The sequence below is a fragment of the Phascolarctos cinereus genome, unplaced genomic scaffold (assembly GCF_003287225.1).
Source record: "Phascolarctos cinereus isolate Bilbo 61053 unplaced genomic scaffold, phaCin_HiC Scaffold_4;HRSCAF=312, whole genome shotgun sequence".
NCBI lineage: Eukaryota > Metazoa > Chordata > Mammalia > Diprotodontia > Phascolarctidae > Phascolarctos > Phascolarctos cinereus.
Window position 1 is genome coordinate 56,979,721 of NW_027555847.1, and position 23,628 is coordinate 57,003,348.

At 39.9% G+C, this 23,628-nt stretch overlaps 1 protein-coding gene across 4 annotated transcripts in view; it reads right to left on the minus strand.

Annotated features, from left to right (window-relative positions):
• Positions 1–23,628, minus strand: part of NR2C2 (nuclear receptor subfamily 2 group C member 2) — a 116,249-nt gene that overhangs the window by 13,139 nt on the left and 79,482 nt on the right. For 3 of the 4 annotated variants that reach the window (XM_020981121.2, XM_078152223.1, XM_078152221.1), the window contains 10 exons: positions 20,751–20,951; positions 17,803–17,905; positions 15,002–15,181; positions 12,038–12,185; positions 10,608–10,701; positions 8,586–8,719; positions 7,478–7,655; positions 6,265–6,386; positions 3,915–4,054; positions 1,655–1,792 (listed from right to left, as the gene is read on the minus strand). In XM_020981121.2, coding sequence (XP_020836780.1) covers positions 1,655–1,792; positions 3,915–4,054; positions 6,265–6,386; positions 7,478–7,655; positions 8,586–8,719; positions 10,608–10,701; positions 12,038–12,185; positions 15,002–15,181; positions 17,803–17,905; positions 20,751–20,951 — 1,438 coding nt within the window. Of the gene's footprint in view, positions 1–1,654; positions 1,793–3,914; positions 4,055–6,264; positions 6,387–7,477; positions 7,656–8,585; positions 8,720–10,607; positions 10,702–12,037; positions 12,186–15,001; positions 15,182–17,802; positions 17,906–20,750; positions 20,952–22,092; positions 22,250–23,628 lie in introns of all 4 variants that reach the window. The other variant, XM_078152222.1, reaches the window with a different exon arrangement.

Sequence of the window (23,628 nt, forward strand, 5' to 3'; positions counted from 1 at the left end):
TGAGATAAAGAACATAAAATCAGTCTCTATTCCAAAATATAATTAGGTACTATTAGGCATAATTACCTATTTTGAATATATTTACTCACACCATTTTACCACTTCCTTCTTCCTTTTAACAATATTTTACTACTAAGAGGGCCTAGATCAAGGGTAGGGAGAAGGAAGAAAGAGAGAAGAATTACTTTGGCAAACTGTTGTTAACTGCTGTGGGGAAAGAAAAACCTAATCACTGCAGCTCAAAACATCATTTCATTTAATATCAAAAATGTTATACAATATTTATAAATTTCTTTAGAAAAATTCTGTGAAGTCTTGCTCTTTATCAGAGCAAGTTTCTCTGATAAAGACCTCATTTCTTAAGTATACGGGGAACCGAGTCAAATTGGTAATATGAACCAGTTGCCAATTGATAAATGATCAAAGGATATGAGCAAGCAGTTTCCAGAAGAAGAAATCAAAGCGATCTATAGTCATATGACAAAATGCTGTAAATCGCTATTCATTAGAGAAATGCAAATTAGAACAACTCTGAGGCACCAACTCATATCTATAAGAAATGACAAAGGCTGGAGGGGATGTGATAAAATAGGGACACTAATGTACTGTTGGAGCTGTGAACTGATCCAAATATCCTGAAAAGCAATTTGGAACTATGCCCAAAGGGCTATAAAACTGTCTGTATCCTCTGACCCAGCAATACCACTACTAGGTCTGTACCCCAAGGAGGTCAAAGAAAAAGGAAAAGAACTCATAATATATACAAAAATATTCACAACAGCTCTTTTTGTGGTGGCAATGAACGGAAATTGAGGGGATGCCCATCAACTGGGAATGGCTGAACAAGTTGTGGCAAATGACTGTGATGAAGTTCACTTTTCTATAAGAAATGACAAATGGGAGGCAGCCAGGTGGTGCATTGGTCCTGGGGTCAGGAAGACTTGAGTTCAAATCTGGCCTCAGACACATGATACTCACTAGCTGTGTGACCCTGGGCAAGTCACTTAACCTTGATTACCTGGCCAAAAAACAAAAAAAAAGGAAATGACAGGTATGATGGTTTCAGAAAAAACTGGGAAGACTTATATGAACTGATACAAAGTGAAGTGAGCAGAGCCAGGAAATCACTGGACATAGTAACATCAATACTGTAATGATGATCAACTGTGAAAGACTTAGCTACCCTGAACAAGACAATCATCCAAGACAATGCCAAAGGACTCATGATGAAAAAATGCTCTCCACCACCACAGCGAGAAGTGATGAACTCTGAGTGCAAACTGAAGCATGATTTTCTGGCTTTCTCTATTTTTCTTGCTTCCCCCCATATGGCTAATGTGAAAATATGTTTTGCATGACTTCATATGTATAACTGATATAACTCTATAAGCTCGCCTTTTAGTGGGTGGGGAAGGGCAGAAAGGACTATAAAATTCAAAACTGTTAAAAAATGCTAAAAATAAATAAATTTTTGAAAGTGAAAAACACACATCATGTCACTTGAAGAAGCCACTTGGTCACAGCAGCTGAAGCCAGGTGACTTAAACACATACGTAGGCAGGAAAGAGGTCATTCAGAACGCTTAGGAACTCACTAGACATACACACTAAAAATCTGATGGAAGCCTTGTAGTAAGTCCTGCACGTTATCTTACCAGGGCTAAAGAGTACGATTGCCTTAAGGTATGCATATTCATACCCATCGATATCCAGCTTAGCCATACTGTTGCAAAACTCCTGAAGTTTCCAGATGTGTTCCATGACTTGCTTTATTCTGTCACCAGAAAGTTTATCTAGAAAGCAAAAATGAAATCCTCTAAAAAAGGCAAACTATACCTTTGAATGTAACCAAAGAGGTACTTTTTTCTTCTTTTATGAAGAGATCAAAAGAAACTAGGAAATAATTTAGATTTTAATTAAACACAAATTTCAACATTTTCAAATCCAAATATTTGAACTGAGACAAAGTGCAAGGAGGAAGAGTGATAATTCAGAGTGCAGAGGATTTGTCTTTTTTGTTTGTTTGTTTTTGCTTTTAGGCAATTGGGGTTAAGTGACTTGCCCAAGGTCACACAGCTAGTGTCAAGTGTTTGGTCTGAGGCCGGATTTGAACTCAGGTCCTCCTGACTTCAAGGCCAGTGCTCTATCCACTGCGCCACCTGGCTGCCCCTGAGGATTTCTATCTTGCAAAGTAACTGTCACCATTCTTGCCAAAACACTCTCCTAACATTCAGAGGGCTCCTAAAATTTCCATGATTCTTATCATCTTGAGGAGTTAACAGCTTTTCACAATATTTTCTTTAGTCATCAAAGGTTCTCTCTGATCCCCACTTTAATAATGTACTTATGCTGTGTGAGGTTAACATACATCTATTATTTTTATTTTATTCCCAAGTTCTAGGAATATTAGTCTACATTAGTGTTACTTGTTTTAATTTTTAATTTCTCAAGAGTGGCAATCAGCTATGTTCTTTTAGTCCTGGGACCTCTGCTATTTTCTCACTATAATCTCTGATTTAAAGAGCTTATCCTTTCTTACACACACACACACACACACACACACACACACACACACACACACACCAAAAGCAAACTTTCCTTGTTTATTCAGCATTGTCAAATGAGATACTATGTGTAAAGCACATACTATGTAAATATTAATCCTTCTCTCCCTAAACTCTGGGTCACTGCCTTTATAATGAGTTCTTCTTAGAATTTAGGTAACATATGTGATGATTTTATAGCATCACAGGATTGGGGGTTGGAAAGGCCCTGAGATATGATCTAGATCAACTTCTTGTCCCCCCCCATGCATGAAGAAGGACGCAAACCTAAGTAAGGCCTCTCATTACAAATTGAGTTCTCTTCCTATCTTGCTTCTCTTCTCCCAACTCCAATCTGTCCTTTATGCCACTAATGAGAGAGTCTCCCTTATACATTTGCCTGGTTATGCTATTCCTTCTCTGAATAGACATCTTCAGTGTTCCCTTCATGAACTCTCTACTCAGTACAAATTCCTTTTCCTGGAATTCAAGGCCCTCCACAATATGGAGCTACCTGTCTTTTCTCATCTTATCCCATTCCTATCCCCTGTACCAAAACAGATCATCTATTCCCTGAACACATCCTCCCTTCTCCTGTCCATTAGGCCTTAGTTATGCTCTGCCCTGTGACTGTATGAGTCTCTCTTCCCCTTTTTACTACAGGCTGAGTAGTCAGTTTTTTTGCACTGTGGTCCAGTGGAAAGAAAATTGAAGTTGGAGATGACAGTAGAGAATGGGTTGGAATCTGCCTCTGCTATTTTTAAGCTATGTGACTGATTCTGTGAGCTTCAAGTTCCTCATCTGAAAAATGGAGATAATCACATCTGGAGTTATTTACCTCACTGGATTATTGTGAAGCTCAGATGACATCATATTATGTTAAGTGCTTTAGAAAAATGTAAGGTTCTATATAAATGTCAGTTAGTATTATTATTAGACTAGGTTGCTAATATTATCACTATCATATGCTTTACCAAAAGTAAAATTCATCTCTATAAATTTTCGTGTCACTATTAAGAGCTGAGGGTTGGTAATTTTTTTCTACTAATAATCTTCCATATTTAGAGGAAATAAGAACAGTTTGTACAAAAACTCCAATGTATGAACTTGGAGTATTCTCTCATGATTAAAATAGCCAAATTAAATTGTTTTTCATTTAAAGAGAAAAAAAATGAATGAAACACTACAGAATTTTAAAGCATGTCAGCAATGGGGCACAGCTCTTGAGTCTGAGGAGCTGTACCTTCCTTAGGAATTGACCTTACTACAAAAGTATATATTATTCTAGGGCTAACCTTCAACTGTGAAAATTGCTGGAAACTAAGGTGCCCAAATACAAACACTTCTGAGAAACTGCAATGATCCCACATACCTTCCTGGATGCTGTTCTGTAGGTGGTTCACAATAGCTGCTAGAATAGTGGAGAGGCTCATTACTTGGGAACACTGGGCCAGGCCCAAGGTGAAGAGCTCGTTCCAGCAGGCACGTACCAGGCTTGTATTACAGTCCTGACTAGAGAGAGAAAAACACATAAAAAAGTTCTTTTTAAAGGAGAGATTGTATATTTTACATTTTCCAGATGTTTCTTCAAATATCATCAATTATTTTAATGATCAACACAGCAGGGCTTTACTTATAACTCTCTTTGTGTATCTTTAAAAGAATTTTTAAAAATGTGCATATCCTCTCTCAAGATGTGTAAGTGTAGACACATTTGGTCAAATCCCAATGTTTTACATTATTTTTATCATTAATACCAACAGCTCACACTTCACAGCACTTTATAACTTTCATTTTTTTCACAAAAACTCTGTGGGCATAGTGCTGTGAGTACTGTTAGCACCATTTTATAGATGTGAAAACGGAGGCTCCTAGGGGTTCAGTGATTTGCACTCAGCAGACTGATAACGATGCTAATGAAGATGACGACAATAACACTTTCTGCACATTTAAGTCCAGTGGCCCTTCTGCCACACTGCTGCAATCCGGTGCCCTGTCACGCACATGTATTCAACTATACCCATGAGATCAGCCCTCGCTGACTCAGCGCACCTCAGGCAGCGGTCAGGTCAAAGAGTACCATTCTTCACATGTGCAGTTTCACAATGATTCTTACCTTCTTCAAATGTCAGTGTAAATGTAGCATTCCAATCCTGCATTTCAATTCTTGAAGACAGATTTCATGTTTTATGTGGGCTTTTAAATTTTATCAAACTAGGCTCCAGATAGCACAAATAAAATCACGCATCCCCGTGAGAAATCCCTCTTCCTTCACTCATGTCAGCTGTGGGCAATCCTAGCTCCTGGGGAGGCTGAGGCTGGGAGGTCTTGGTCTGAGCTGTCATGGGCTATGCTGCTCAAAGGTCCACACTACATTTATAATCAATATGGAGAGCCCTCCGGAACAGACGGGGCCACCAGGTTGCTGGAGGAGGGGTGAATTGGCCCAAGTCAGAAAGAGAGCAAGTGAAAGCTCTGATGCTAATCAAAGTAGGACAAGCCTGGAGGTCTTAAAAATTCTTCAAGAGTAGCTCTCAATATTAGTGACACTGAGATTATGACAGCAGTGCCTACGACCAACAGCAGTGTAGTTTTCCTTCGGAGTAGATATACATTTGGGCCATCTGGCTATCACCAATTAAGATTTATTTTAGCAGCCAGTGCATGCTATTTGATACCCTGTATGATTTATCTCAGAAAACATGGACAACAAAACCTCTTCATTCCTTCTATTATACAGTAAAATGAATCCACTGTCTTCTCACTATGGCCCTACTCTCTGACCATTTCCACTCCATTGGAAACGTGGACTCATCCAAGTCTTGAGCTCAGCTAGGCGAACTTATCAGGGCCAAGGCCTCCATAACACTTGTCAGCCTTGGAGTCCCCTTCCCTTTTACTCCACCTGGCCTCTCCCCCCCACTTTCCAATGCCGCTCATCCAAACGTAAGCTCTGTGGACTATCAATGCTGCTTTTATTTGTATCCCCAGCACTGAGCAAGCAGTAAATAAATGCTCGTTTTCTCCTTCTTTCTCTTCATGAAACCTTTCCTGACAACTGAAATGCTCAGCCATTTCCTCTTTCGTTGGTGTCTTATGCCCAATTATTCACTCTATTATTTATCAAGTACTCACTGTATGTCACTTTGTAACATTTACAGTCATGGAATGCTCGATGTGGAAGACATCTTGGTGTTCATCTGGTCCATGAGAATGTAAGCTTTTGAGATGGGGCTTGTTTCATTGTTTGTACTTATATCTCCACAGGCTAGTACAGTGCCTGGAACACAGTAGGCACTTAATACATGCCTATTGCTTGATCCACTCATTTAAAGAGGAGGAAACTGAGGCTGAGAGATTAGTGGCAGAACTAAGACCTGAGGAGTCCTGACTCCATGATTTCTTAAATTAACAGCTTAAGAAATTATATCATTTTTGATATATGTATGTCTAACCTCCTTGGCTGAGACATTTTTGTATCTTTAGACCTTTCCGTGTACCTAGGAGAGTATCTTGCAAAGGATAGGACACTAACTCTTCAGTGAATGGAAGCAGGACTTCTCACAGAAAAGACATTCAAATGGCAACCTCTGTCCTCTGTGCCATACTTGTTCTCCATGTGTTATCAGCAGAAGAATCTTGGGGTCCCGTGATTCAGGACACACAGTGATTAAATGAATAATCCTCAAAATTAACCCCATCCAGAGAAGAGGTTCACTTACCCAAGGGCCTGAAAGGCAGGAATGGATCTGGCCCAGTGCATTGAGAGGAACAGCAGCCGTGATGCTGACTCACAGATGTAATGCACGTTGAGGTACTCTGGCATCGGGCTAGGCATTGTCAGCTGGGGAGGAAGGAGGCACAAGGCATGCAGTGTCAACAGCAGACATGCAAAGTATTATATTTTTTATTTTTGAAACTGATCTAGTCAGTGTTAAACAATCCTAGAGCCTGCCTTGCATTCTGAGGACAGTGCTTCTGACTTGTAGTCAGTAAGGTCTGAGGTTCTTCAGGCTGTGCTGATCCAGCTCACTCCTCTGCTCCCTCTTTCCAGGGACCAAAGGTTTTTATATTTGAATTAATGACCAGGCTAGCTAACTAGCCACACAGGACCACGATCCTGCTAAGGTATCATCATCATCATCATCATCATCATCATCATCATCATCATGTAGATGGTGTGAGTATCATTATTTCCATCTTGTAGATGAAGAAACAGAGGTTTGGAGAGGTTCTGACTAAAGTTAACCAGCTAATGGCTATAGTATTAAGCTGCTGTATGTCAACAGCTCATGAAGATGTGATGAAAATCTTAATTTAATATAGGGGAAACAGGGCAAAATTCATTGGCAATAGTATTAATAGTACTCATTGACAATGATATCAAAGAAGCTTTGTAGTTGGCTATGAAGTAACATTGAATAAAAACTTATGAAAGACAAGTAATAAAGAATTTCATTTTTGTCTGTGAAAGAGTTTGGGAACTCTAGCTGGATATGGGCTGCTAACAGCTTCTATAACCAATTCCAGGACTGAAAGTAAAATATGTCAATTCAAATGACAGGGGGACAAGAGGGACATATCTGTGGGGTGTACAAGTCATCATCAAAAAGTTTGTGTAACCAGGAAAATTAGTTGTTAATGAACAGAAGGATTCTATCAGGATTTACTGAAAGGTGTAGACTTCAGTCCTTGAAGGTCTCTGGTCCAAGGCAATCTTGGATTAAAGCAAAGGAAGAATTAAAATATGGTACTTTCTCCTTCATAAAAAGGAGACATTCCTGAAATAAACCTTCTGAAGCAAGCATATCAAATGTCAGTTCACTAAAAAGACCTAACTCAAAGGTGGGACTGACAACAATTCAAACCAACCCTGATGAGCCCTCATCACTGAATTATCATGAGGACAGCAAAACCAAGAAGGCAGGCACATACTTTAAAGGTGACATGAGTATCTGTGAGTAGGGGTCCCTCTACTTCGATGATGGGTGTTGACTGATCTCTACTGATGACATGAATGTTTCCTCCTCCTGTAGGATCCATCCCATCTGCTAAGTTTGGTGTTGAAGAGCCATCTGTGGTGTTAAGTGCTTTTGCCAAGGTATCAAATGCCCTGAAAGCAAAAATAAATCATATACAATGTGTGAATCAATAGCCTCCAGAGAGAATAAGTCACAAACTTTGGGCTGCTCCAGGATGACAGGATACTTCTCGACATTTTACACAACACATAAGAAAGCACACTATCATCCTGAATTTTTATGCAGCTTTTTTTCCTGAAGAACTTAAGGTACTGTAAAGTATGAGTCTTGTTCAAATATACAATATACTTTTTAAGTAGGGAAAGGAGGATGAATCATACCAACTGAATGAAGCCACAACCTGGATTCTATTTCTACCTCAGGCTGCAAGCAAATGCGGATCCCAATCTATTCCTCATATTTTTACTTAGAAAAAAAACAGCAAACAACAAGGTAGAAATGACTTGTTTACTTCTGGAGAAAGCCAATGACAAAAATAGCCCGATTATAAGGCATTTGTGATAAAATGTAACAGCAGAATTTTGGGAGAGAAACATACACTCTTTTTGCTTACAAAAGCCTGGAACCAACTAATGCTACTTTGACTCTGATGAGCTTTATAGTTACTTAGGAAAAAGAAAAAGGAAAACTAAGGATAAAACTGAAGAACAACTATTAATAGCAAAATACAACAACAAGGCTGAAAAACTTGCAAGTAATGTTCATTTAGTAAAGGAAATGTATTAAAGGTGTTTTTTTCTTTTTTCTTTTTTTTTTTGCTGTCTGTCACTAATTATGCAATTCTGTTACTTTTGACTGCAACCAGTTTTGATTGAATTGTTCACACAGGGCGAGATTTTAATAACTACTATTTAAAAAGGGACAGGCTCTGGTGTCACAGTGATACCTTCGAAACTGTACTGACTTGTCTAAATAAGGATGCAGATGTCATGAAAGTCTAAAGAGTAAAAAAATCCAGTCACCACCGAAGGAGGCCTTCATGCATGCTGCTGAGTTCCTACCGAGTTATCTCACTTGCTGATTGGTCCTCTTGTTGGATTTCTGAAGGGTCACCATTATTCAGAGATTCATTGAGATTGGCAAGGGATGTCACTACATTTGCCAATGTGCCTAGAGCACCCTGGCTTGTCTCAGCCTAGAAAAGACAAAAACACGAAATCACATGGTCAATGGATGGCAAGCAGTGACAAGTTCTGTGTTCATGCTGTGGCCCCACACAGGTCTGACCCCAGCCTAAGAGGCAAAGAGGATGCAGATTCTTTGAATTCTCTGTTCCTTACATTTAGAAGGATCCAAAGTCTTCATATAAGTTATCTTGCTCAGGTGAACTGCACCACATTTTCTGAGGCAGGTAGGTGTATGAGGAAGCTGAAATGAAGTTCCCTGGGACCAGGTCTCTGGTTTACAAGCTCAGATTCTGGTAGTCTACTCATTAGACCCAGCTGTTGCCTCCTCCAAACCTTCCTGCTGACACAATCTCTTACCTCTCTTCTATGGCATGTGGTGGAATCACTAGTTTTACTCGCCTGCAATCACAAACTTGCTTTCTGCCAAAAGGCCATGAGTTTGTCGCACAACACAGTAGGACTGCCTCATTCCCACAGGCAGAGGCAGGTCTATTTGCATTGTGAAGAGCACTCATTTTTTGCTTTCTCTGAAAAACTATTTTTCTGAGAGATGTTCTTTAGTGAACCTGAAACTTCAGGCTTTTCATTAAACATGAGGCAAACAAGAGCTACTAGCTACAACTGTAAGAGGAACGTTTTTGGGCACTATCACAGGCAGAACTGTCTTAATCAGAGAGGCACCAACTTTTGCTCCTGTTAACAAGTTACACTAGAAGTCTGATTTTGGCTTATTCCTTTAATGCATCCTCATTTGATTTACATCAGAAACAACCATCTTCTCTAGAAAACGCACTGGTCAGAGAGCTGGAGGGGGAGAGAGATGCGGTGATCTCCAGGGCCCTAACAGTTCTGCAGTTCTGCAACGCCCTATACTCTGTGGTAATGGGCGACACAAGAAGACTGCTGCATCAACACAACAGCTGCCCGGAGAGAAGCAAAGGTCACTGACTGTGCAATCCGGTATCACTGAGGAACACTGTCTTCTCATGGGATGAAACTGTCACACCTGTGCTTTCCCCTCTGGGTACCACCTTCCTAGGCTTTTACTTCAGCTGCTTTGATTTCAGCCGCATCTCTCCAGTGGTACAAACGCCATGGTAAGTCTTGTCACGTGCCATGTATTCAATTTCAAACAGCTAATCTGCCGCCAAGCTCGTTTGTAGAAGCCTACTAAGAACATGCTCCCAGGACAATTTTATAAAAAGGTGATGACAGATTTTTTTCAAAAGGCACTCAGAACAAGGGAACACAGCTGCACAATAAATGCCTGTCAATCTGTAAGCTAGAAAGCAAAGTATTTTAATCAGAATGAAGCCATGGCACTTTCAACAAGCGAAATAAATCTCAGCGCTAATATGTTTTAATGATTATGAAATGACAATACCAACACAACAAAAAAAGACCAAGTTTCCCTTAAGATAATTTACATTTTCACGTGTAGCGCTGAGTTGAGAGCTGCTGGTTACTGGCGATGGGTCCTTGTCATATTCTAAGTAGAAAGCAAACTATTTTTCAGTGAGGGAAACAAATCCAGCACAGACACAGACACTACCAAGGCGATTATGCTAAACATTTTGTGATGTGCATATTTCAAGTAAATAGTGACTCGCTTTTTTTATTGCTGTACATGGTTACAAAGTACTTTCACATGCTTCATCTCATTAAAACCTCACCATAACCCTGGGAAGTAGGCAGGAAAAATATCATTTCTATTTTATAGATAAAGATACCATGGGTTTTTTGGACCCTGGGGCTGAAACCCGAGGATGCAGCAGTGCAGAGATCTGCCTGAGGTCCCGCTGGTGGGACGCAGAACCGGGCTCCCAACCTAGAGCTCCTGACTACAAGCCCAGAGCTCTTTCAAGGGAAGCAAAACCACAGGCGACGGATGGTTACCTTGGAGTCAGCAGCAAGAAGGACTGTACCATCATCACGTATCAAAGGTTGTTGGATATTGACAAGCATTCCTGGATCAAGAAGACCTGTTTGTCTATTAGAGACATAAAGACATTCAGAGAAGCTCCTGATGTTTTACTAGTTATACCATTAGGATTTGTTTATGTGATATACTAAAACTTTCAACATTCTTAGCAATAGGGTTTGGACTATATCTTGGGGCAGCTAGGTGGGGCAGTGGATAGAACACCGGCCCTGGAGTCAGGAGGACCTGAGTTCAAATGTGACCTCATACCAAATATTGACACTTACTAGCTGTGTGACCCTGGGCAAGTCACTTAACCCCAATTGCCTAAAAACAAATCAAAAAAACAAACAAACCCCAAAAAACATATGAAGAATCTTGACAAAGATCTCTATAATGAATAGGTGATTCTCCTTTACTTGGGGTGGGGATATCTGAAGCAATAACCCATAAGACTGTTTTTAAGTGTTGTTAAATCTCCAATTTGGCAGCAGTTTGCAGAAATTCTGCTAAGAAAGTGAGATTCCTGTTAGCATATCACAAATTTGGTCTCAATTCTATCTTCCTCTATATCAGGGATTCTTAAGCTTTCTGATGTCCTAGATCCCTGTGTCTTCCCCCTGTGTCTGGGGAAGCCTGCCTGTAGACCCCTTCTCAGAATCATTTTTTAAAATGCAAAGTAAATTATATAGGATTACAAAAAAGACCAATTATAATGAAATGCAGTTATCTAAATTAAAACCCTAAACCAAGTTCATGGACCCCAGTTCAAGAACCATTTTCTGTACAGATCTTTGACTTCCTCGTCTTTCTTTCTTGAACTTTTAAAATTATGTTTGACACATGGATTAATTAGACTATACAAATGTCAATGCATTATTTACTGGGTATCCAATCTTGTCTGAAAGGAATTCAAGAAAGAAGGTTTTGAGTCAGTACTTGGTGAAAGCCTCAGATGTTGAATTTCTTAACAATTGCATCTATCAGAAAGAAAGTTTTGATATTAAAAAAATGTCCTCCCAACAAAATGAGCAGAATAATGATTAAAAATTTTTTTTGTAGAGGTATCATGACTGTCACAAATAAAACATTTTTAGGCATGAATCCTCATCTTTATGGGGGTATAACTGGGAGGGTATAATGGGAAACAGCTGCAGAAGAGACAGGAGAGAGATGAATGTGAATTCAGAATGGGCTCCCATAACCCTCTGTCATATCCTACTAGTCAGCAAGTACAGATGATGAAGTAGGAAGAAGGTGTGACTATAAGGTATTCTTATGAACACGATGACAACATCCATTCAGGGATCTGACTCCTCTAGTATCCTGAGCTTCCCTCTGCTTTAGTCTCATGCCTTCATTCTTACATCCTTCTGCAAACATGAGGGGCATGTCTGCCACTGACCTTGTTCCATCTTTGTCTGCTACAAAAGTTGGTGTGGCTATCAAGGGACTTCTTAAGTCTTTCCTGATGTAGATTTTTTCTGTTGAAGCTGCACAATTGGTGGGTTTCTCCCGTTGCACATCAAAAGGCTTCCTTTCACTCTGAACAGCTTAAAGAACAACATAAACATGTGTTTAAAGAAAACATCATAACTAAGGAAAAAGTACCCAAAGCACCAAAACACCTAATCATTATTAAGAAACGAATTACTGAAGGGAGGACTAGTTGCACTACATTAGTTTGAAAGATTTTTTAAAATACTAAACTTTTTAGGAATGAAAACCTGTCTTAAATGCCCATGATTCTGTTCATGAATTCAAAGGAAAGAAAAAGATCTCAAGATGTCCGACTAGCTTGTGCAAGAAAGAAATGGGTTTTGGGAAATTGATTTTTAAAGTCCAGGCTATCCAGGCTTGCTTTGCTCCTGCTTCACTGGACATTTCTGTCTTCCTCCTCCCCTCTCACTTTCCTGCTCCTTTTTGTAATGTCTTCTGTATTAGAATGCAAGATCTTTTTTAAAGACAGTCTTTTTTTCTTGAATTTGTATTATTAGCACTTAGTACAATGTCTGGTACACGTTTGCTCTGTCTATCCATCTATATAAGGTTTTATTTATTTGTTTCTTCTGCCAGTAAGAAGGATTCAGGATCAGAACGCCACTGCTTAAAAGTGGGCATTTAGCAGGCACTTTTCCTAGGCTAGGACAAGTTGTTGGGGAAACATTCTCCCCCCAGCTCTTTCAACAGTTTATGTCAACAAACATATGCTTAAGGAAATACACTTATATGAGTTAACAGAATGAAATTAAGTTTAACTTTATACTGTAAATTGGACCAAATACACTGAGGAAACATCCTAATCTTAAGATGAACCTGTAAAAAAAAGACATTAATTGTTTGCTATTTAACATCTCATTAGCAAGCTCTTCTGTAAAGAATCAAATATAAAACGATTATGCATGCCAGGAACAGAATAACAGAAATGATGGTATTTTCAAAAAGAAAAGAAGAGGAAAGAGTTCTCACGGCCAGAAACCAGGTAACCTGTTACCAACACTGTATCATAAGTTTGCTGCTAGATCTGCCATTTAGAATGTATTAACTCTGGCTGCTGCTGCTGCAAAGTAATAACGACTGACTTAAAGATGTCACTTTGGTGATGTGGGCCAGGCCACTGTACCATCTTTTAGTTTACTTGGGGTAAGAGCCAACTTACCAAAAAAAAAAAAAAGATACTACACTAGAACAGTACCTAGGGTCTTTAAGGCACAAATGGTTCTCCTTTCCCATAACTTCACTGTGTGCCATTAGTAAAGTTTATGTGCAGTGAGTTCTCCCAGAAGACTACACGGAAGAAATTAAGAGAAAGCCCATGTGGTGGGTAAGTCCATGGGCTCACCAGATGAAAAGTGAGATGTCACCCCAAAGGTCCTCTTATGGAAAGCTGCCTCTTTCAGGCTGGTCTTATTCTAGTCTGTGAAGCCAAGCCTTGGTGCCCCGCCAGGTACTCCCAGCTTTGTTGTCCTGGGTTTCTGGTCTGAGTTTAGTCAGCCTTCCAAGAAGTTTTTATGTTCCTGTCTGTGGTCTCTGCTTCATCCCAGAGTTTGATCTCCACAGTTTAAAGCCTGACTCTAAATTCTGTTTTCTCTCTTCTCATGGTAGTTTCATTTTAAAATTTCTGGTCCTATGTATAGTATACCACATGGTTGAGTACAGAGATGGTGACTGGTTTCTATGTTAGTCATTTATGAGTTAGCCTACTAAGGTTAGAAAAGCTCCTCATCAAGATTTCTACCAGCTGAGTGGTTTTCACTTGTAGCAATAAAAACATACATCATTCAGCTATTTTGGTCCATTGCTGAAGAGACTTACCTGAAAGCGTCAAAGTCCCTCCCCCTGACAACTCCAGAACAAGTTGTCCTGTATGGTTAAGTCCCAATTAATGTGAGTAATGATACGTCCCTCCTCCACACACCCCCTCTAGTAAGTGGTCGTATTATTTGAATTCATACAGCTGATTTCCATCACGCTGGAACCAAACAATGAGTACAATTCATATAATTATAACTTTGAGTAGTATGACTTCAAATACATGTGACTATCCAGTGGATGCATTGTGTGCACTACTCAGGACTTACACATAGTGGAAACCCACCTCCTTCTCTCATGGGGGAAAATTGCAAGATAATTATTTGAAGCATACTTTTGCACTACTCAAAAAAGAACACAGAAGATGCTGATATACATCCTAGCTGTCAGTAGATCTCCCTCTTTTCATATTCAGGGGAAAGCACTAATGAATAGCTCACTACAGAAATTTAACATTTTTCTATAAGATCGATAAGTCCATAGCATGAATGCTATCAAGAATGGGCCCAGACAGCAAGACTATTTGAACAGATTCCTCCTTCATTCTGTCTGGTCTCAGTCCCTGAAGAATAGGAACTATGTCTAAAACGGAATTTCTTTTTTTTTAATCTCTCTAAAGAAACTAATGTCCTACCTATAATGGATGCCGCATACAGATAATTCACTGTGCTTTAACTACCAAATTAATTTTTAAAATATTTTTAATTTTTAATAACAATTTTTAAAGTAATTTTTAAAAATACCCACTGCAAGGGGGCAGCTAGGTGGCACAGTGGATAGAACACCGGCCCTGGAGTCAGGAGGACCTGGCCTCAGACACTTGACACTTACTAGCTGTATGACCCTGGGCAAGTCACTTAACCCCATTGCCCAGCCCCCCTCCAAAAAAATACCTATTGCTATAACCACCAAATTTATACTGAAAGTAAAATGAAGTGGCTGCTGAGTAATTTTTTTCCCCTAGAATGTTTTAAAAGCTTTCAGTTCCTGAATAAGATTGTGCCCATTTTTTCCTGCAGCAAGTATACTGTAATTTTTAGTACTACTCATTACTTACATTCCATTTTCATGCCCATCTCTAAGCACTTTTTAAGTCTACAGAACTGGCAGCGGTTTCGATGATGTTTATTGATGATACAGTCCTGGTTGCTTCGGCAACTGTATGTCAAATTCTTCCTTACACTTCTTTTAAAGAAACCTTTGCAGCCTTCACAACTGACAGCCCCATAGTGACGACCTAGAAGGAGAGAAAATGAATGGGAGTTCACTAAAAGAAAGTCAAGTTTCCCTCCACCCCAATAACATTTCTAAGTCAGGTCTTAATGGTCCATACAGTTAACTCCTTTTAAATGTAATTTTCAGTGGAGGGTACAGTAAGGGAGAAGAGTCTATTAGTTTCAGACTGTCTCTGAACACAAATGCACATAACTTTTCTGGGGAGAAGTGGAGTAATAAGAAGGAGAGATGAAGGAAGGAGGCCACAATGACTGTGATGGTTCAAAGCTAGATAAGGGCATGATGTCACCAAGGACTTTTTGACAGGTGTCATGGGTCAGTGATCCCCTTCTGCTCTGGAATTTGGCAGGAGCTAGAGTTGCTAGACTTCTGGTTGTCCTAGAATACAATTATGAAATGCAATTCAACCTCCTACTCTTTTTTTTCTTCCTGTCACCTTCCTAAGTTCTCATCTCCAAGTTCCCTTCTATAATTCATCCTGCATATCTGCCCCTTGGCTAATTATCCTTCTGGGCCCTCACTGCTTTTTTGAATAAAATACAAATTCTTTAGCTTAGCATTCAAGGTCCTTCATAGTCTTTTCAGCTTTATTTCACATTACTCTTCCTGCCCCTCTCCATCACTGGTGCTGCCAAACTATGTTACTTGATGTTCTACCCATCTCCTGCCATCTTTGAACCCCGAGCCTTTGTTCATGTCACTGTTCACACTGACTATGTCCTATTCCTGATGAGATTCTTCCTTTCTTTCAAGGTCACAAAGCCCTCTCTAAGCCCTTGGGCTATATGTGCTCTCTTCCACTCCCCCACCCCCTAAATCTCTCACACCATGTTTGGACCCCTCTGATGTACTTACTAAAATGTGCCTTGTATTATGGTTATTTGTATATCTTAACCCCTGACTGGGACTGAGAACTTCTTGAAGGTAGGTATTCTATCTCATTTTATTTTTATGTTCCCAAAGTCTGTCTAGCAGTATACAGCACATGGTAGGTATTTTGGTATTTTCTCTGACTCTGAATATGTATATATCAGTGATATGTAAAACTACCATTAATGCCTCAGGTTGAGTATTTTTAGTTGTTGTCTGAGCCCAAAAGAGAACTGTGGAGATTGAAAGCTTCTGGTAATTTCGAATCTCTTGCAATGCCATTTTTTCCCCTTTTACATGAAGACACTACTAATTTTCTGTTGTGCTTTGAGTAATTTTCTTTTTTCTTTTTTTAACTTTTAAATCTAAAAACGTATTCACAACTTCTGAGAAGTTGATACCATTCCTTCAAAAAGTTTTGTAATATGGATAAAATGCCAAGAAAGATTAGATAAGAGCTTATGCTGAAACAAAAACATATACTTGATGTATACAAATTTTAAAAAGCATATTACAGGCAGGATAAATGTAGATTACATTTAAAATATCTTAAATGATTTAGCTACAAATCTGAATTTTGGCAAGACTATTAGTGTAATTACAACATTCACTTTAAGAATTTTCTGTACAGATTTAGTCAGTGTCTGGTTTTGTAAGATAAAAAAGGACATGAATTTACAGATATCCTCGCTTATTATGCAAATTAAAATATTCAAACAGCTACATGATTTGTGAAAATGCAGAAAGAACTTACATCACTACTTGTATCTTGATCTTCCTAGGGTGCTGAGGAAGTACATTGCCATTGTTGTAAGAAAAAAACTACTAAGGAAACTAGACAACAATTTGGGGACTGAAATTATACTCAATCCAAGAAGTGCAATTGAATTTAGGGGTATTTTGCTCCCTTGGCCTTTAATTCATATCCTTGAATTGTTTTCCCCGAAGCAGGGATGGATTTGCATTTATCTATCCCCATTCTCTCATCTAGCCTTCCTTAAGAACAATAGCATACAACTGTGAGCTTACTGGGCAGAGTTCAGCGCATGGTCTGTGTAAATGAAACAGAGTGAGGGTAAGTGGCACTGTGCTCTAACCACTGAGAAAACTGGCCCTAGACCCTAATGTAACTAACATATGTGTGCATAATCACAAAAGACACGTGGAATGTTACTACTAGAAACAGCAACAGAAATTAAGCAAGTCAGCCAAGGATGGCAAACACTGTGGCCACGTCCATTCAGGGTTTTCAGAAACAACGGGCAGGTCAAGTGCTCTTAAAAAGAGTTCTGAGGTCAACATCTATTCCCTCATCAAAGCCAACTCAGGTAGCGCCATGTGCACAAGTGGTCTGGACTAAAGAAGATGTTTTCTGGGTCACAGGAATACCCATCACTAGCTTGCCAGGCTTCTAAATGATGGCAAAAGAGGAAGCAAAGAAAGGTTAAGTCCAGGAGGTGAGTCTGGGCCCCACTTAGGAAACTCCTCTTTAGATCACTCTTGTCTGAGGGATAACACTGCAGGACCAACCCCTGCATCCACAAGTGGGCAAGAGCTAACTCTCTCACACCAGGTTTGTCTACCTCCCTTTCATTATCTCAGGTTCTACAGCTAGAAAAGTAGACTTTATTTGCATTTCAAAATGTTTGAGAAGTTTCTTAGCTTCTTTCTCTGAACTGTCTCTGGCCAAAATTTGGCTCATTAGCCTTTCTGCAGGTTTCCCTACAAAGCCCATACTTTGAGTTTATTTACCTGATGCTTTGTCTCCGCACACCACACAATATTCTACCACTTGGGGCCGCTGGACATCTGCTTTCCCCAATAAGCGCTCAACAGAAGCCGAATCGGTCACAATCTAAGAAGAAGTTTGGAAACAGTTAAGTTGTTAATTAACAACTGAATCACCTGGCCACGAGAACTGTTTAACCACAAAGCCCTAATCCTGTGCTTCTAAACAAGGGACACGCCTATGGGAACATAGGCTTCCAATGTTTAATCTCATCACTGTATCCTCTAACCCAGGGATGGGGAAACCTTCCGCCTCTAGGCCACATGTGGCCCTCTAGGTCTTCCATAGTACGGCCCTTTGAACCCAAACTTCACTGAACAAATCTCCTTAATAAAAGGATCTGTTCTGTAAAACGTGGACTCAGTCAAAAGGCTGCACCCAAGGACCTAGAAAGCCACATGTGGCCTCAAGGCTGCAGGTTCTCCACTCCTGCTCTAACCTGTAAAAACAGGCAGGAAAAGACTACAGGCACACCATCTCTCCAACCGCTTCTGTCGGACTGGTCCCTGCAGTCACCAAGGGCACACATTTGTGACATGGTTTGGGTCCAAAGAGCAGGGTGGGCTATTGGTCTACATGAGGGCTGGACCCTGGCAGCCACAAAGATCATCCAGATGAGAGGCACTTGCTAAGTATTCCTGTTATCTTTCTATCTTACTGTATGATGCTGTGTTAGTATGCAGATAAATACATTTAGCAAAATATCCAGAATGTTTGACTGAGAATTCTCTCACTGATTCAGTGGAAATGACAAGCCAGGCCCCCCTGGGGGGGGCGGGTCACTTGACAATAACAACAGTAGTATAGTAGTTTCTATGGTGCTTGCACATCACCCGTGTCTTCCTCCAAACAACACTGTGACCTGGGTAGCACAAACATTAGCAATCCTGTTTTAAATACCAGGAGCCTGTGATGTGGAGTGTTGTGGTCCTGTGGCTCCACAGCTAACAAGCACTAGAGTGCCAGTGTGGGGCCCACATCTGCACTCATGCTCAGTACCTCATCTGACCTCCATCATGACCAGAGGGCTTGTTACCACGAGCTGCCTCAGCCTGTGCTCCAGGTCTCCTGACTGCCTCCATCTACAGTCCTCCCAGGGTGCGATGCTGTGTCCAGCAAACACTTCTACCACTCATACTTTGTGGGTGGTGACTGCATGGAAAACCTCAGTGACAAAATCCCAGGCAAGCAGCAGCTTCCTGGCAGGCAGCCCTGCAGATACGGCTGCAGGTTACACAGGAAGTTCAGTATTCTTTTTTTACTGGGCCACTTTACCTCTATCTTTCTCTTCCTTTTTCAAATGTACCAATAATAGATACAATCAACTTTCACTGATGTTGACAGGAAAATGCAAAAAGCGACCATAGGAAGAGTGTATCCTTGACTGTGGTTACTGTTAAGGCTGACGGTACATGTATTAAAAAATCACTAACACAAATCCATTTTTTGTGAGATATGTAACAAAAACAAAATCATCACAACTGTACAAGCAAATACTTCAGCAAGACAAATAGCAGAGAATACAAATTTCCAATGAAGTGAAAATTTTCTGGGAAAGGAAGAAAAAGGCTTCCTAAATTTTCTTCTATATGTATTTGAAGTTGATATTGTACAGCTCTGAACTCTGGCTCATTCTAAAGTGGAATAGTTCCCTTCCCCTAATGTTGCATTCCTACTTTCTTCTACTTTCTTCTGCTTACTGAAACCAGAAATGGTCTGCAGGGCCTGAACTCCACTCTGACCCTCAGCGGCACTATGGCACACTCCATGGCTAGAGGCGGTGGAAGCTTCCGAATGCAGCTTTTTGGAAATCTCCATCTCCATACAATGTGGGGGAAATGAAACAACTGTCTCATTTCCTGAAATCCCAATACTTTGGGGGATGGAGGGAATGTTGACCTTTATAACCCTGACAGAGAGCACAGTGCCTTACACAGAATAGACAATGAAATGCACTTGACATTGAACTGAACCTCTGGCCCAACTCTAGGGCCACTTTTGTTTCTTTTCCTCTTCCATCAGCACACAAGTCTTCCTTCTGCTTCTGACCACACTGCTGCTTTGAAGGTCTGTGCCCTGGCCCCCAAATAGTGAACCAAGTAAATCTAATAAAGCAAACTGGGTGGTGAAGGCCTAGAGTGGGCCTATTTTCTCCATTTATGGAAGAAGGCATTTGTGCTAGATGACCTTCAGGGACCCTTCCACCTCTAACGCTTATGGCTCTACAACTACTCTCAGAGTTTAGTAGTGTTTGAAATGGAACAGGACAGATAATCAAGCAAGAGGTACTGTCATGCTGAGTACTGGGATACATGACAAAGGAGGTGTGTTACAGTGGATGTTATGGTGGATTTAGAATTTGAGGAGCTGGGTTAAAATCCTGCCTACATGGCTTACCTCCTTTGTGAGCTTGGGCATGTCACAAATTTCTACATATCTAAGATTCCTCATCTGTAAAACTGTGGGGAAAGGCTAAGGCCAAGGTCCCTTCAAGCTTCAAATCTACAATCCTATGATTTTAGAGCCAAGGTGGAAGTTAAGACTGAAACATAGGATCGAGACTAGGAGAAAGTAGAGTCAGTGGCTGGAGTCAAGATGGACCATGTTTTGAAGGGAGGAGAGCCAAAACAGATAGAATGTACCTACAGATAGAACATACACCATGGACAAAAGGACCTTGGAAATGAAGCAAGCCTCTTCTGACAAGATTTAAAAAATCTTTCAGCTAGAATGGGAACTAGTGACTGGCGTTCGCTCAGGGTCTGAGGTTCAAAGGCTGCGGCAGGGCAGTAACTTGCTAGCCCTGTGCCTAGCTCTGCCAGAAGGGTCAGCCTGAAGGCAACAAGAACCAAGCACTTGTCTGAATGTCTACGTAGCAGAATGAACCCTGGTTCCTACTGACTGTGCTTACTTGGATTCTGCCAGGAACCAGGTTGTCCGTGGTGGTGAAAATAAGCTGCTTGGCACTGGATGTCTCAGGTGATGCCAATATCACCTTTCCTGTTCCAGTTCCATCTGGACTGGTCAAGATAAATTGCTGTTTCGGGGATACGGAGGAGTCCACTGCAGTCACTATCTGGATTTTCTGTCCTGTTTGCTGATCTGTCACAATCTACAAGATAAAATGCAGGAGGATTTTGAGAAGCACAAGATGACATTTATATTTCTAAATGCTGCTACAGAGGGGAGATGTTTTTGAAAGGACACAACATAAATAACCATGGTTTTGGCTACTACTGTGATGACAATAATAACTTACCATAAAAATGTAGAATGCTTTATAGTTTTCAAAATGGTTTCACTTATATTATCCTAGCTGATCTTGACAATATCCCTGTAGGCTGGTAATATTATCTTTATTTAACAGATGAAGAAACTAAGGCCCAGAGAAATTAAGCGATTTGCATAAAGTAATACCACTCTACTAAGAATCAGATCCCAGATTAGAATTCAGGTCCAGTGTTCTCAGTCTTGGGTATGGTGGCAAAAGTGATATGGAAGGAGTTAGAAGGGCCTGTATTCCAGTTCCAACACTGACATTTACTGGTTGTATGATCCGGGGAAGGCACTTCACTTAGCTTGTAAAAGAGGGATATTAAATATCTGCATGATCTGCTTTCTAGAGTTGCAAGTAAAGTACTTTGTAAACCTTAAAGTGCCATAGAAATGTGAATTATTATTATATCACGATGCCTCTCAAATTAATGAAAATATGTAGGCTTAAGAACAGAATTATACAAATAAATACTGATAAATTTTTAGCTTAGTACAAAAATGATACTATTCCGTGTGTGTATATATGTACATACATATATACGCACACATACATGCATATATATACGCACATTTCAAAAAAGACCATTTTGCTAGAACAGAGTTTAAACAGCTCAAAATATGATACAAAATAATAAGTATTAGTATAAATATATGACTAGTAAATGAGCTCACAATTTCTGGATGGACAGGCTCAGGCAGTCTTATAGGTCAAGGACAAAGAGAATTAGAGAGAAGGGGAAAAAAAAACAAAAACAAAAAACCTCTTGTAATAATCCTTGTTATAACCTTCAAAATGGAGAGAGAGAGAGAGAGAGAGAGAGAGAGAGAGAGAGAGAGAGAGAGAGAGAGAGAGAGAGAGTGAGAGAGAGAGAGAGAAATTCAGAAGAGAAATGTACAGCAAGGGCATTTTGAGATATTTCTGCTTTTGTGAAGTTTTAAAATATACTTAATTGGAAATGTTCAAACAGAACTCTTACCAGGGGTGTTAGAAAAGGATTTTTGCTTTGAATGGAGGTTGGACCAGATGACCTTTGAGGTTTCTTCCAACTCTGTTCTTCTAATATTCTCTTTTTTTGCTTCCTTTTAAAAATGCATGTGTACATAGTTGTAAATTTCTTTCCTAAAGCAATTTCCCTGTTAAGAAATTTGAAGTAGGGTATAGTAATGTTTGTGAAGAGAGTCTTAATGTGTAGTTAATTCTCAGCTTTAGAGTGTAGTCAGATGCACACACTCATAGAGACATATATCCTCTGCCAATTGTGTCTTCTTTCCATGTTTATCACCAAATCTCTCCTTTGCTTAGGTCTTTTATTATCCTAAACCTTAGAGTTAGAAGGGAAATTGGGATCATTTATCTAGTCCAAAGCCCTGATCTTACATACCTATTAAGCAGGATAGTAGGTGCTGGGGAAGAGATGCACAAAAAGGGTTCTGGGTAGCTATGTATAATCTACTCATGTAGAATTAAGAGTTAATGATACTTGGCAAAGGAGACATATGTACACATACATATACATACACATACATACATACATACATACATATATATATATACTTTCTAGATGGTTATGATACTATTTCATTATATTCATGTACATTTGGTATAGCCATCTCCCCCCCCCAAAAAAAACACCCCCAAACCAAATAACCTCAAGATACTAAAATATGGACTGATGAGCAAAATGACAGTTTTGAAGAAATTTACATCCTGAAACCAGATTATAGTACATTTGAAGAGGATCCTCATTATCCCTAATTCTTCCCCACTCCAAGTCTCTCTAGCCCTTAAAATGTCAAATCCAAGTCATGAAAGCCTACCGAACTCTTTTTACCCCCAAAATTACTTGAGATCTTCAGCACCTTCTACATTGTCACCTCTAATTTCCACCATCCCTAGAAGGCCAATCCTCTTCAAGTGTCTTAATAATAGGCACATCCTGATATGGGCCCATCTTTATCCCCAATATCACAGTCCATCTCCAAAACTTTCTGTTTTGCTACCTGCATGATCTGGTGATCTACCCTAACTGACCAGTGGCCTAAATTTCAAAGCATCTCTAGCATCACAAGGAGCACATCATGATTTCAAAGAGGTATGATTCCTGCTCTCCAGATGCCAACATAGAGAAGTATATAGTTGTTATCTTTCATTATTCTTGATTTGAGTAGGTGGAAAAAGCATAGGGAACCGAGTGTAGGACAATGTTTCTCTATTTTGTAATTAAAGTAACACTTTAAAAAAAATTCAAGTGATTGATTATGCTGGCTCATGCTACTGTAATTTCTGTGTGCTGAGCCTTCTACTCTGGCTTCAAGGGCATGTTGATGCAAGTACAACCAAGTGCTAGAAATATAGTTTGAAAACAATATTCCTACAGCAGATTGCTGTCTTGTTGTTCAGTCAGCTCCAACTCTTTGTGACCCCATTTGAGGTTTTCCTGGCAAAGACACTGCAGTGGTTTGCCATTTCCTTCTCCAGCTCCTTTTACAGATGAGGAAACTGAGGCAAACAG